This window comes from Colletotrichum lupini, chromosome 7, assembly GCF_023278565.1.
Source record: "Colletotrichum lupini chromosome 7, complete sequence".
In the NCBI taxonomy this organism is placed as follows: domain Eukaryota; kingdom Fungi; phylum Ascomycota; class Sordariomycetes; order Glomerellales; family Glomerellaceae; genus Colletotrichum; species Colletotrichum lupini.
In genome coordinates, this window is record NC_064680.1 from 447,739 (window position 1) to 461,414 (window position 13,676).

At 51.5% G+C, this 13,676-nt stretch overlaps 7 protein-coding genes across 7 annotated transcripts; 4 read left to right on the forward strand and 3 right to left on the reverse strand.

The window, feature by feature from the left end:
- Window positions 1–36: 36 nt before the first annotated feature.
- On the reverse strand, window positions 37–2,544 carry CLUP02_13176 (uncharacterized protein; the record flags this gene model as incomplete). Its single annotated transcript, XM_049292120.1, has 1 exon — window positions 37–2,544. One exon carries the CDS (start codon window positions 2,542–2,544, stop codon window positions 37–39), a length of 2,508 nt encoding a protein of 835 aa, XP_049149266.1.
- A 157-nt stretch (window positions 2,545–2,701) lies between these two features.
- CLUP02_13177 (uncharacterized protein) lies at window positions 2,702–3,680 on the forward strand (the record flags this gene model as incomplete). Its single annotated transcript, XM_049292121.1, has 6 exons — window positions 2,702–2,734; window positions 2,827–2,852; window positions 2,915–3,079; window positions 3,156–3,383; window positions 3,441–3,530; window positions 3,596–3,680. 6 exons carry the CDS (start codon window positions 2,702–2,704, stop codon window positions 3,678–3,680), a joined length of 627 nt encoding a protein of 208 aa, XP_049149267.1.
- Window positions 3,681–3,755: 75 nt separating this feature from the next.
- On the reverse strand, window positions 3,756–4,556 carry CLUP02_13178 (uncharacterized protein; the record flags this gene model as incomplete). Its single annotated transcript, XM_049292122.1, has 1 exon — window positions 3,756–4,556. One exon carries the CDS (start codon window positions 4,554–4,556, stop codon window positions 3,756–3,758), a length of 801 nt encoding a protein of 266 aa, XP_049149268.1.
- A 959-nt stretch (window positions 4,557–5,515) lies between these two features.
- CLUP02_13179 (uncharacterized protein) lies at window positions 5,516–6,370 on the forward strand (the record flags this gene model as incomplete). Its single annotated transcript, XM_049292123.1, has 1 exon — window positions 5,516–6,370. The coding sequence occupies one exon, from the start codon at window positions 5,516–5,518 to the stop codon at window positions 6,368–6,370; it is 855 nt and encodes a 284-aa protein (XP_049149269.1).
- Window positions 6,371–7,373: 1,003 nt separating this feature from the next.
- Window positions 7,374–9,993, forward strand: CLUP02_13180 (uncharacterized protein; the record flags this gene model as incomplete). The annotated part of the gene is made up of 5 exons (XM_049292124.1): window positions 7,374–7,529; window positions 7,582–8,120; window positions 8,171–8,554; window positions 9,226–9,648; window positions 9,723–9,993. 5 exons carry the CDS (start codon window positions 7,374–7,376, stop codon window positions 9,991–9,993), a joined length of 1,773 nt encoding a protein of 590 aa, XP_049149270.1.
- Window positions 9,994–11,701: 1,708 nt separating this feature from the next.
- On the forward strand, window positions 11,702–12,856 carry CLUP02_13181 (uncharacterized protein; the record flags this gene model as incomplete). The annotated part of the gene is made up of 3 exons (XM_049292125.1): window positions 11,702–11,871; window positions 11,924–12,667; window positions 12,727–12,856. 3 exons carry the CDS (start codon window positions 11,702–11,704, stop codon window positions 12,854–12,856), a joined length of 1,044 nt encoding a protein of 347 aa, XP_049149271.1.
- Window positions 12,857–12,885: 29 nt separating this feature from the next.
- On the reverse strand, window positions 12,886–13,649 carry CLUP02_13182 (uncharacterized protein; the record flags this gene model as incomplete). Its single annotated transcript, XM_049292126.1, has 6 exons — window positions 12,886–12,965; window positions 13,028–13,105; window positions 13,160–13,271; window positions 13,344–13,445; window positions 13,505–13,544; window positions 13,597–13,649. 6 exons carry the CDS (start codon window positions 13,647–13,649, stop codon window positions 12,886–12,888), a joined length of 465 nt encoding a protein of 154 aa, XP_049149272.1.
- Between the last annotated feature and the right edge of the window lie 27 nt (window positions 13,650–13,676).

The following is a 13,676-nucleotide window of genomic DNA, read 5'->3' on the forward strand; positions in this document are numbered from 1 at the left end:
ACATATGGGCCACAGGACCCGGCCAGCTCCATCCTCCTAACCAATGGGCCGCTCGCCACCGTAAGCCTGCTCGAATTCGGGAGCGGCACTCATGTAGCCCGGGTCAACAGTGTTCATGGCCACGCCTAGCTTCCAAGCCATCGGCGCCTCCGTCTCCGTAATCATATTCAGCCCAGCCTTTGACATATTGGTGTGAACATGCTTGCTATTTTTAGCGGAGCTGCGTTGAGTTGACTCGAATATACCTTCTCTGGATGAGACGTTGACAATGTGACCACCTTTTCGCATCGAAGGTAGCAACTCCCGGATCAATATCAGAGGCACAAAAGTGTTGACGCTGTGTGCCGTGATGACATCCTCATAAGGGATCTCCGAGAGTGACTGAACCCAAGATGATGGGGCTGATGCGTCTGTGCCAGATATTTGCAACTTAGACATTGAGTCGGAAACGGACTTGCTTTTCGGAGCTGAAGACCCAGCAACACTACCAGAAACCTTTCCTTTCACCCCATCAGGAAGACTGCCGGCACCACCTCGTACACGGGGTGTGTAACCTTGGCGTATGACCACGCCTTTTCCATCGTCCGACGGCTTGTCAAGCAAAAACTGCTCATGTTCAATGGCGCGTTTCTCTTTCTTAAGGGGATCCGTAAGAGTTTGAGCGGCGTTGTTGATCAGATAGTCAAGATCCCATCCTTCTTGCTGTAGAACTTTCTTGATGCTTTGGACCAGAGCGAAAGCATCAGCTGCTGCTCGAAAATCCGCCCCAATGATTCTCAATCTCTGGGCCCAGTCATCAAAGTCTGCCTCCTGCCGGTATCGCGAGAGCGCATCTTCGGGATAACGTGACGATACGATAACAGCAGCACCGCAACGGAGCAGCCGCAGGGCCGTGTGGAAGCCGAGATTGACGCGTCCACCAGTAACGACAGCGGTCTTGTCATTTAGTGACATGTTCTCGGGTAGCGACAAAGCTCTTTCCGCGAGGTTGAACTCTCCACAAGGAATGCACATCGATCCCAGTTCTGGATGTGGGTTATCGAGAACCATGCGGCAGACGTAGCAAGTTCGTTTCCGACTGCCCATTGGCATATGCCGGTGCACCCGATCATACGGATTATCGTTAGTGGCTTCTGAAGGCGTATCGGAGAGTTTTGTCTTGATGGTCTCAATCATTTGCTCGAATAGCAGTTGGCGCATACCTGGATCAAGGATGGGCCAAAGGTGGAATGAAACTCTTTTAGATTCAGCTGAAGATGACGGAGGCATGTAAAGAGCGAGAAGGCTGGGCAGCTCTGTTTCGTCTTTTGCAGTCTTTTTCGACAGGTCAAAATCATATCGTAGTTGGTTTGCGACATCTTGAAGTCGTGAGTTCGCGATGAAGTGTTGATAGTCGGACGGTCCCAGAAGAACACTTGGGGGGTCCTCGGCCACTTCAGGAGGACTGGCAGTTCTCTCCTCGGAGGGCTGGTGTGCAGTGCTCTCCTTCATACTTGAAGCTAGTTCGGGGAATCGACTTTCTATTTGTTCAACGACACGCATAAAAGACTCAAGCCACTCCAATTCTGCCGGAGTACTAGGCATGGTGTTCTTGAGCTCTTGAAGCTTCACCCCTTTAGTCGAGCTCAAGCGCGGGAGGGTATCTTCGAGGATGCGAATGCTTTGGATGCCGTCTCTTGTCTTCTGTAGGTCCAAAGAGTAGTCTAGCTCTTCATTGACAGCATGGAATAGCTGGAGACACCAGTCGTATGGTACCAGTATTGGGTGGGCGTACCGAAACGACCATAGTGTACGTCCCGCTCTTCGAGCGTACAAACGTAGTTGCCGAGGAACATGAGCAATGTTCTTCCGTGGGGTTTGAGGTGCCAAGGGAGTCTTCAGGTACATTGGGAACTGCTCGTAGAGATTGGCCAGACGGTGGAGCTCTGATGCCTTTTCATCATTGAGAAGTATCTGTGCCTCGGCAAGACGTGGAATAATTTCGACGCAATCGTCAGGTTTCCAGCCTTTGGCGCGAAGCCCCGCAACAGTCCGCGGATGTTGGAAAGCTGTTGAATCTTTGGGTTTGGGCAGATACTGTATGACGGCGTAGAGCTTGGTGCCACGATCCCGAAATTTTTCCTTGTGAAGTATCATCCTGGAAAAGGCGCGCACCAGGTCATCTTCGAGAACAGCTGTGGGACGTGGCCAGTCCGGCAAAGCAGAGGATGAAGCCTTGGCATGTCGGGGCCTAAATTCAGAGTCTGGCTTCGTTGCCATAACAAGCTGCCCCTCTGATAACAAAGAGAGCCTGTTCAAAGCTACCCAGGATTTTGCCAAGTGGCCGAGATGTTGATCGCGTAGTACCACCCATGCTTTGCTGTTGCCGAGAGCTGACTGAAGGGACGTGCCGTGAGGAGAATTTGCGCCATACTGAGTTCCCAGAAGGTCGAGGATGCGGTGATATGGGAGGTCGGCGAGGACAGGCTCAATGAGCTCAGCCGGGGTGACCGAGAGTTGCCGGGCGATTCGAACGATTCTTTGAGGGAGTAGGTCATCCATCATTCTCGTGAAAGATAATCATCTAACCCCTATGGAGGAAGAAAAATCGGCAAGCAGAGTTCAGATTGGATTGCCAGGTCGAAGTCTGGCTTAGTGACGTTGTGGACATATAACTGCCCTGGGAAGCTGAACGTGATTGCTGTTGATACATATAATTTGAATGTCGCCAAGCAACGGAGATGTAGCAGTAGAAGTGACTCGACAATGAGGAAAGAAATAAAAGGTAGGATGCCAAGACAGTCTCCAAGTTTCTATTGGCTGTAATGACTTGACGGTCAACTGTAGAATGCTTACTCCGTACTTCCATGGTGGTAATCCGAATCGGGAAAATGCACGAACCCCTGGAATGACGCTGCTGACGGCTGCTGCCTAGCGTGGAGAACACTGGCCTCATCAGCACCATGAAATTGAAGGGCGCAAGTTGGAGTAGCAAGGTGTTGCAGATTTCCACGAGCCTCCATGCTATTCTGCTGCGGGTTGTCAACATGTCGGGTCAGACCAGATCGGTCATTCGAGATGGGAATCAAAAGGTCGACTTGTAGAAATGTCGGAGCGAAGGGCGCGGGTGAGTCAAATCAAATCTGCTACTTGTGCTATTTTGATGCCCTGTCCAGTGCAATCGCCCGATCGAATCATGCAGCAACACCAGCAATGTACGCCCAGCCCCTAGTCAGACGCTGCACTTCTTTTCTGGCCAACACCCATACTACTATGGTTATGCTCTACATCGAATCAGGAAGGTTTTCGAACCTGATCTTTGGCTCATTTGTCACATGTTATCGCATGAACATCGCCCGCTCTCACTCCAAGCTTGATAGCGTCTTAAGAATCTACCGGTACATGTACGCATATTGGAAAAGGATAGCTGGGGATATTGGCGTGAACCAATGACTCCGCAGAACGTGGATGACTACATGGTTACACAAATTCCGATTCAAAAGCACAAACGATTTGGTTCAGATCATTTTCATAGTTCCTCTGTCGCGACGGTAGGCAGGTTGAATTCCACAAGGCTTGGGATAAGGGTGCTAACTTCCTGATGTGGCCAACCAAGCGAAGGACGCATGGAAAAATGGATAAGTTGCAATACAAAGCTCACATTGCAGACATTCCGGTCACCACAGGGACCCATTGCTTGAAGTTCTTTCGTTCTTATCAAACACATGCATAAAACTATCCAACTCCGTAATTCCATCAGTAGTCGAGAACTTCTTTCATACTGTCTTGTGCTCAGCTAAAAGATTGACAAACTGGTCTATCTTTCGTTTCCTCGTTTCTGGACGTCTCGTCGTCTCGATCCGCCACAGGAAGGCATACCGCTGTGTCTTATTCAAAGCATCAAAGAACTTGTTTGCCTCATTGTTGCGGCGCAACGCCTCCGCAAAGTCTAAAGGCACTTCCATCGTGCTTGCAGAAGAGTAGGCTCGATCCCATCGCCCATCGGCCTTGGCGGCGTTAACCTCAGCCTGTCCAGCTGGTCTCATGCGTTCTGCTTGTGTCAGAGCCGCAACTTTGTCAACATTCCTCTTTGACCAGAGACTGTTCTTCCGTCGTGGTGTGAACCTCTGGATAAAGTGCTGCTCGTCGAAGGCTTTGCGTTGCCCGTCGATCCAGCCGAAGCATAGCGCCACATCGAGCGCTTGATCATACGTGACTGTTGGCTTTTCGGCGTTCTTTTTGGAAATTTTGAGCCAAACGCCCAGTGCATTTTGGTACGAGTTCTCCAAGTAGCTCTCCCACTTGGAGTGATCCTCGAAGAGCAGCGTTGGGATTGACTCCGAGGAGTTTGGTGGAATAATTCCATTGCTAGCTAGCATAGGTAAAGATCCTGCTTCGTCCTTGATCTCAGCTTGTAGACTTGCTCTGGTACGTCTCGGCATGGTCGTGGATGAGAACTTCGGCTGGGGACGTTGCTGTGTACAGCGTTGGGCGAGAGGGCTGTGTAGCAGTGATCCTTTGCTACACCAAAGACTTGTATACAAAGACCTCAAGTTTGATTTAAGAGTCGCTTTCATGAGTAAGTAAGCCAGGGGCCCATGGTTTGGCAGAAGTAAGATGTTGTGGAATGAAACTTTGGGGTTGGGATAAGGCACCTGGATACCCCAAAAGCCACCTTCCTGGGTTCAGGCTAGTCTACTGGGGGACGGCGGCTGCAGGTACCCATCTCCGCTACGGGTGTTAGGGGGTCAAGGGACGGAACCCTAACCATAGTCTTGGTAATGAGTTCTTATGCCAATACTCCGTTTGACGTGTTTCCAGATGGTGTACAGTTCCTTGAACTAGATATCCCCGGATGCAGGCTGCAGATATGCGGACTTGCAAGTGATAGAAATGACAAAATCCACCTGCTACTTGTTGTGTTTTGGAACTATGCCTGCGTGATTTTGTGTGTATGCCTTGAATCCAGTCAGCTTCCGTATCTACTTGTAAATCACCATAGTCTCCGTATCTTCGAACGGCCAAACTCAGTCAATAGAGTGCCCATTCGTTCCACGAATAAGGTTGACGTGTTGGACGGAACGAGGCAAATACATTTTGGTATCTTACAACCTTGCGGCTTCATTCTTGGCACTATCAGTTACCTCAGGCCGGTCGATCCATTCTTCACTCCCGGTTCACAACCTTCAAAACCTATCTCCGGAAGCGAAAGAGGTGCCCGGATGGTTTGATTCGTATAATTTGCTCACGATGTCGGCGAGAACAAGACGTACCGGGCTGGAAGGGTGTCAAAACCGGGAAGGTTCTTGCTGCTGACCCTATATAATCGCTTCTTCTGCAATATTTCTTTTGCTTTTCTTTCCAACTGGCATCCTCCATACTCAATCATCTTCCCACCGCCTCAAACACTCATACCACTCTATCTTACTCAGTCTTACCGCCCGCAGTTTGACTGCATTGCTTCAGTATCTTGCCTCCAGCATCACCTGACACACTTGTCATCATCAGTTCCCTTTCAGACGCTTCATTTATCAAGATGGATTACACGTCCGACTTGTTGTTTAGCTCAGCGCCGAGATATGTGCGCAAAGAACAGTCCCACAGCAACGACGACGATAAGAGTCACAAGATCTTCTCCAAACACATCGTCGTTCAGGGTATCGATATACCTGACAACATGGCTATTACTAAGAGAGGTTTAATGGGACTGCCGTTCCTCTCAAACATCGCGTCTGATTCATCGAGAGACGAGCTGAAGGCAACCAGCGCTAGAGACGATCTAGATTCCTGGGCAAATCTACTTCGTCCATATGGGCCAGCCGAGAGCATGGCCAACTTGATTAAGAGCTGTTCTTCATGGATCAACATAAGTCAGCTCGATCCCTCATTGGAGGATCTCACACAAGTCAAATTGGCACACACTGTGTACGCGACACTTAAAAACGCCAACTTCGACTGGTGGGCAACACGGTGTCGTTACAAAGCTTACGAGGAAGATTCTGAAGCCGACGACCTTCCATTCTCGTATTCTCGCTGGCCAAGCCCCCCTCTCGGCACCTCGACAGCCATTGAGTTCCAATGGAACCCCGACCAAAAGGTTCTCAATTGGTTCGATATGATCACAAATAAGACAGTGAAGTTCTCCTTTGAGCAATTCACCGATGGTACCGGGATTCTCGAGTCCATGGAGGACCACGAAGCCTTCGACCATTGGATTGAACTCCGCAAGAAGTGCATATCGAAACTTTGCAAGGAGCCCACCTTGAAGCGCCTGGGAACAACCATTTCCCGCCCCAGAGCCCAGAAGCTCACCGAGGCTGCAGCCCGACGTACACGAGTTGCAAAGAAGATGAGAAAGGAGTGCAAGAAGGGGAAGGGAAGGAAGAATTGAGGAGAGCCAAAGGCTCAGGTGCGAATCCACGCGATCTCGGCACAGAGATGGATTCATGAGATTGGGAAACTTGATTAATCACTTGAAGGTCTTCGTGGGATCATGGACCGTGAAGGCAAGGTGCTGTAATTGCCCAGAACGGTTCTGAATACAACTGTACATCATTACTGTCTACATTAATGCATTATACATTATCCCAAGCCATGCTTACTTAGCCATTCCTACTTGCTTGATGTGTAATATTGAGTACACGCACCAACAATTACCGTACAAGTCCGAGTTCTCTTATCAACTGTGATGACGATGACGGAGTTAGTAGAGTCATAAGTAAAGAGTCAAGTTCACAAGCTGCCGTATATCTCAGCCAACTGACGCTTCCAAATTGATTTCCTTGCGGCCGGTTATCGCTTAGTATTTCTCCCAGAACGGCACAAGCAATATCTGAGGAAACAGTAATAGCCCATCTGGCTTCCCCCAGAATCTGCTACTTTCCACTCCCGAAGTTGTGTCTGGCCTGACAATCCATTCCGAACCTTGCTCGTCGGGTCTGGACGGTTAAATGTGACTTTGCGTGATGTTTGCTTTTTCCAACGTAGCCCGACGACATTAGACATGCAAGTGGGATGAATGGAGTAGTGCGCCAGTGCAGGCTTTCGGCGCCGGGACTAACATGGAGACTGGGGACCCGGCATCTCGTCTGCAAAGCTTGTCCACCACAACCGGGGAACCCTTGACTCGTCATAACATCTTCGTCTCTAGGTATGTCTCATCCACACTTTGGCTGATATACGGATGTACGGGAACTAACTTTGGTCCAGGGATGATCTGGCTAAAAGCCACGTGGGGGAGGGGTTCAAACAGTCCAAATTCGGACGGCTTCATTCCGAGGTTTGAAACGAAAAGCAGTCATATATCAACGATGAAGCCCGACTGCCTCCAGCCTCGAGAATAGTGAGAATCCTTGTCAATCCACCGAAGTGAGTTTGCATTGCGGGTTTTCGTAATGCTGGCATACCTGCTGTTTCTCTGGGCAACGCTCGCCCTCGCCATCCCAATTGACGATAACCTCTACGAACAACAAGACGACAATCACTGGGTCGTGACATGGACGTCTATGACCCAAGAGGTGGAACAGAGTAATCTTCCACCTTCACCATACGTATGCTGCCTTCTTTCCCTACACCGTGCCTGTACTAATATGACTCTCGTAGAATGGAGGAAGTGTTCAGTTCCGCAACGCGACGCTTCGTCAGACCTTCCACGCTTCTATCGGCGCATCACGCATCCGTTTCCAGCTTACAAACACCTTTGGGGGTTCAGATCTGCCCATCACAGCAGGCTCCGTCGCCTTTCCACTCGGCGGAGCCGCAGGCGTATCTGGAATTGATCCTGCCACCGCCAAGGGACTCACTTTCTCCGGGTCTCCGTCTGTGATTATCAAGCAAGGCGCGGTCGTTTACTCTGACCCGATAGACTTTAAGGTGCAACCGCAGGCAAACATCGCGCTGAGTCTGTACTCCCAGCAAGGCCAGTCTGGGACTCGTATCACGGGACACCCCGGCAGTCGCACGACGTCATGGATGCAGACTGGAAATCAGGTGAATACATCGTCTATCGGAGGTGCTAGCACAAAGCACTGGTATTTTGCTAGTGCTGTGGAAGCGTGGGCTCCCAGGAATACGTCTGCGATGATTGTTCTTGGAGATAGCATCTCGGATGGACGTGGGAGCGACGATGACAAGAACAACCGGTTAGCCACGGCCGTCTCATGACAATCTCAATCAACTGATATCTTCACAGCTGGCCCGACCTTCTTCTAGCACGCCTGCAAAAGGAGGAAATAACAAACCTCGCCATCGCAAACCAAGCAGCCGGCGGCAACGCAGTCCTCAGCGGCGGCCTCGGCCCCACCCTCCTAACCCGCTACTCCCGCGACGCGCTCACCCAGCAAGGCGTCTCCCGCGTTCTCATCTTTGAAGGCGTAAACGATATCGGCGGCGGCGGTACCGATACGGGCTCCCAGCAGCGCATCGGCGACGGGCTCATCGCCGCGTACCAGAAGATCGTGGCCGACTGCAAGAAGGCCGGGCTAGCTACCGTCGGGGCGACCATCACGCCGTTTGCGGGGAGCGGGCAGGCGTACTCGAACGCGGAGAGGGAGCGGACGCGTGTGAGGGTGAATAAGTGGATTCTGGAGAGTGGGACATTTGATCATGTCGTGGACTTTGCGGGGTTTATTGGTGATGGGGATAAGCTGAAGGCGCAGTTTGATGGTGGTGATCATTTGCATCCGAATGTGGCTGGGTATCAGGAAATTGCGACCAGGTTTCCGCTGGATGTTCTGAAAGGTTGAAGAGGGGATACGTGAATAACACGGCACTCCTTAGGTAGTCCTCAAACTTCGTACATAAGCTTGACTCGGCAACTCATCAAATGCGACGTTTGAGTCTGACCCGTGGTGGTCGATGTTGCATCATCATGATGGTGACTTGAGATGCGGTTGCGCCTCACTGAGTAGGCAGATTGGTCCACATCGAACATCGAAGACTTATCAAAAGCATGGAGCGAAGCCTTAAGCTTACTGTGAGTCGGCTAATCGGCTCCGTAGCTGGGCTGAATGAGTTAGTCTGGCGGGTTTGCCGATCAACGAGGCAGAATCGTGCTTGGCGGCTGAGGGAGGCCTTCGCCTCACTTTGCGCCGGGTGCCTGATGAAGCGCCTCAGAAAGAAGTGAAAAAGTGCTCACTCGAGACTCATAAGCTCATACCTTAGCCCGAGTGGGTTTCACGAGACTCCGGATTTCTCTCAAACAACGACTCAATCGAGAGAAAAGCAAGCCGCATCGACATCCATCAGAATGGTTGACGATAGTGATCCGGAGGCGCAGGTCAGGTCCGCCAGCGCTCACCAGTCACAACGGAGGGCCCATGGAACCAATGGGTCCGGATTTCCGCCCCCGTCGCCAATACCGCAACAACCTTGGACAGATCATAACGCCAACGCCGATAAGACTCGGAGTTGGACCGGCAAGTTTAGCTCGCTCAAGACTTTTAGGGACAGCACAAATGGTGCATCGAGCAGGCCTCATCCGCCAGTAAGGTCCCGCGTGAGGACGCCGTCATCACGGGGGTGGTCCAAGCCAGAGAATGGTGGAGCGGTAATCTTCACGGGACATGTAGTCCTCATCATCTTCGAGGTCATTGCAATTGTCATCTCCTCACAGAGCCTTCAACGAGTCAAGAAGTTTCCGGGACAGGTCCAGAGGGCCAACTTTGTCTCGTGAGTTTCTGCCCATCTCGCTCGTCGTTCTTGTAAGCCAGTCGACTCGGTAACACTGACACAAAGACACGCAGCATGATATCGCTGATATCCATGTGCGTCGAGGTTGGCGCTTGGATCATCGTCACCTTGGTGGCGTGCTCTTGGTTTGGGATGGCTCTCTCTGTTGGGTTTGCCGCCCTCCTCTGTCTCAACGCCACCGCGACGGGATCATATCTCATTTTTGCGATGAAGGCCAATCTAGACAAGGCTCTCTGCAATGAATACGGTGAGCAGTCGGCGGAGTGCTGGACTGGACTGAGGATGGGCATGGCGGTGGGCGTGTTCCGGGTGTTGTTGCTGTGAGTTGGGTACGTGAGCCAGACAGGCTGCGGCGTCTTTGCTAACGATTTCGCAGACCAGTTGGCATTGCGACTGTGACTGGGTACTACATGCGAAGGAGGTCGAAGAAACATGAGGGATGAGCAGCGCCAAGCATGAGGAAACTTACACATAGACCGAAATCGTAGCGTCGAGAACGCAATTCGTCGAGACCTGGCTTTGCAGATCCACAGCATGAATGATGTATCATTTAGATCTGCAGTCTGGTCCCGAGAGTAAGGGAGGAGGATGAAGTTGATAGAAAATGTTCGAAAGATGTGATGGTTCGCCAGGGCCGCACAATCTGCCAACACACGAGTTGACGGCGGGGACGACCCAGCAGAATGGTAAGGAGGAGCGGGCGCGACGGGACGTCCGGGCTGCCCCTGAACAACTGACGAATCTCTTGCCAATCCCAGCCCATTAACAACGCCTCCCTGCATGGGGATGAATGCCGAGTCGAAGTCAAAACTTTGACGGGAAAGACAAACGGAACCATAAAAGGTGAGATGATACGAGGTGGCAGCAATTGAGGAACTTGAGAATTGAGAGAATGTTCAAATCCCGAAGTCTTATATCCGGATGAGAATGCCGCTGACGTGTATGCAAGTCTGCAACACAGAGATTAAGTCTTCAATAATTCAGTAATACGCTCGGCTCTGTGCTTTTGTGATGGATGCAAGTCTCTCCCGGATGGGCAAATGATAGTCTTCAATGCAACGTTCGAGTCCGCTTTCGCTCATTAACAGACAGAGCCAACCTAGCAGCAATGAGCAAGATTTGCTTTTTTCACTCATGTGGTGAGCTGTGCATGCCAATCATCGTCAAACTACACGCCCATCAGCCCATCCATGAGTCCTCCCACACCTCCGTAGAAACTTGCAGACAGAGACATGCAGAAAATGGATGGGCAGAGCAAACCCCGTTGGCAAGCAAGGGGAAGAGGGTTGCAGCGCATCTATCCATACCACCGGTGCAATTTCCAGCCAAACGGCACCCTCTCAGACGAGGCAGCTGCTTCTTGAAATGAAGTTGGGGATTGGGTGCCATGACAAAAAAGAAAGAATGACAACCAGGGCCCCCCCGATCAAGCCCTGTTGGCGTCTCCCCGCCGAGCTTCCGCGGTGGGAGCCACGGGGAAGAGTGGCTGTTTATTGCCGCTCAGGATCTCTCAGGAATTGGTGTGCCATTCTGTCGGGAACCCTGCACAACCCCACCATAATCAACGAGTGGTCGTATCACCATCCTGTCGCCAGACCTTTTTGTCTTGTCCAGGGATTGTAGGAGCGTCCGTCTGCAGAAAAGGCTTCGGCCTGGGACGATGAAGGTGGTCAGTTAAAAGTGTGACCGTTCCCTGTCTCGCCAATGTGCAGACTTTCACGCGGGCCGGAACCCAACGCTCTGGATTCGGGATTTCTCAAAGCGTGATAGTGGTCGCCTTGCTGCGCCGCCAGCTTGGGACTTTCTCGTCCTGTGTTGGCGTACGCGAGAGTCCGAAAGAGAAGATCAGAGGATAGTACTACTTTTTGTCCTCCAGTTTGAGGACTTATTCTGTGCAATCTTTGCTTTTCCTGCCCTACTCACTCCCTTACCCAAAGCTGGCTGCTAGCACCATCGATCATTGCTGATTCGAACTCAACTGGCGAAGAGAGAAGCCATACGCCTTGGTAGTGTGGTGTTTTCGTCCTGCAGGATGACCATAACGAATTTCGGTTCCTATCCCGACTTGGAGAACATCGAATATCATGGTATCGGCATGAGCCCGGAGGTCAACGTACTTGGCTTCTGTCGCGATGGATCGAGATCACCCGGCGGATCCAGCATCAGCTTAGAACCGAGGATAGAGGAGAACAGTGTGTTCCGGTAACGTTCTCTCTGCTCGGCGAAACGAGAAATGTGTTCTAATCGAAAACAGCCCAAAGATTGAGCTCCCAAAACAAGCTTTTCGTCGGTCATCCGCCCCATCTCCTGAGTCTATCGTGGATGTCAATGGAAGCACTGCAAAGAGTATACACTTTCAACATGACGAGACAGTACGAGCAGCGCGGTCGCGGCCTGGAACTCCAGCAACGCCTGAGGCTTCATCGTCTGGTAGCTTGGCGTCAAAAACACCACCAACCGCTGGGCCGTTGGAATCGTACTTGGCATGCCCTCAATCGCATGAGAGACGGGCGCTATGGCTGCCTCCCGACAACGATGACGGGCGCGACGCGAACGCTTCCGACTGCGGATCGGTAATTCTTGGGAAGAGAAGAGTACCTGGAGTGTATGAACAGATCGAGCGTCGCACGTCGCCTTTCGGGACTACCGAAGGCACCGAAGATGCCAAAGCGGAGCAGCCATTGACGCATTACTTGTCCTCAGTCCACCCCCACGAAGTACTAGCGTATCAGATGTGGGAACTTGCTTCGAAAAACAACGAGCAAGACCCAGGCTTGGAATTGAGTGTGCCCAGGTTATCGGAAAATGCGGTATTGACTTCGAATTCGCCCACATCTTCCGAGGTCAGCAGTCATAGGGAAGTCGATATCCCTGCAGCACCTGCAGTGCCGTCGCCCGGAGTATCCGTACCACAAGGGCCCATCGAGGTGGGATATGAACGTCGTGGTTCGGACTCAGCCATATCAGACCTGGAGACTGAAGAGCTGTACCAGCTTTTGTATGTAGAATCTGACAATCGTCCTTGATCATACACTTTGCTGACGCTTGACAGGGGAGAACGGCGGCGGGCAAGAGAGGCGGGGAGAACCAGGACATTCCAGCCAGCGAGAGCTCCGAGGGGGAGAGTCGAGAAGTCCAAAAGAATGAGGCCTCGGAGAGCATGACGAGACAGCTGGCAGCTACATGATGAGGTGACTTGCCTGATTCTCAACCCACCTAATAGTTGGCGGCGACGACAGCAATCGCGGGTGACTCAGTAGTAGTGTCTGGCGTTCCCGTATTTAAAGTAGCGTGGGCTGTACGATGTTGCATCGCGGCTGTTATCGAGAGACTTCCCTGTGCAAGGGACGTTGGCAACATGGAACGTTGAGGGCAGATCGACTCCTCTGGGCGACTTGTGGCCAAGACGATGAATTATGAGATTGATGGCGGATGACTTGATACGAAGAATCGCTCTAGAGATATCGCAAATGAATTTTCGAGACTATACATTGGTTCGAAGAAGGCGAAGTTCCGGGAATCGAGGAAATCATGTCATTGTCTAGATGTAATTCGATCCGAGTGGTGGGGTCTGGTGAGCGAGTTCGCAAGCAAGCCAGCCACTGTCTCGTTTGTACCAGTGGTCATTGCATAGTCATGGCCGGCAATAGGTCTTTCCTGTCGAAGTATGTGACTGTACGTTTTTCATAGGAATAGGGCGCAGGGCTAGAAGCCAAAGAGGCGATAGTTGATAATGGAGTTTTGGATGATGATGAACCAAAGGAGAGCAATGGAAGCTGGAGGCAAAAGGAGACCCCACCATGAATACTTATCTGATCTTATCGATAAATCTCACCCCTCTTATCGTAATCTTCTTATCGACGACTTCGGTTGAGCTTGGACGCGCCGAGCTTCGCACCTAAGGTAGGTACCAAAGTGCCCGATTACCTGCCAGTCGCTGTCGCCGCTTCTACGGGAGGTGCGACTCGACTCATTACCATCGCATCACATTCACCACCCGAATAAGC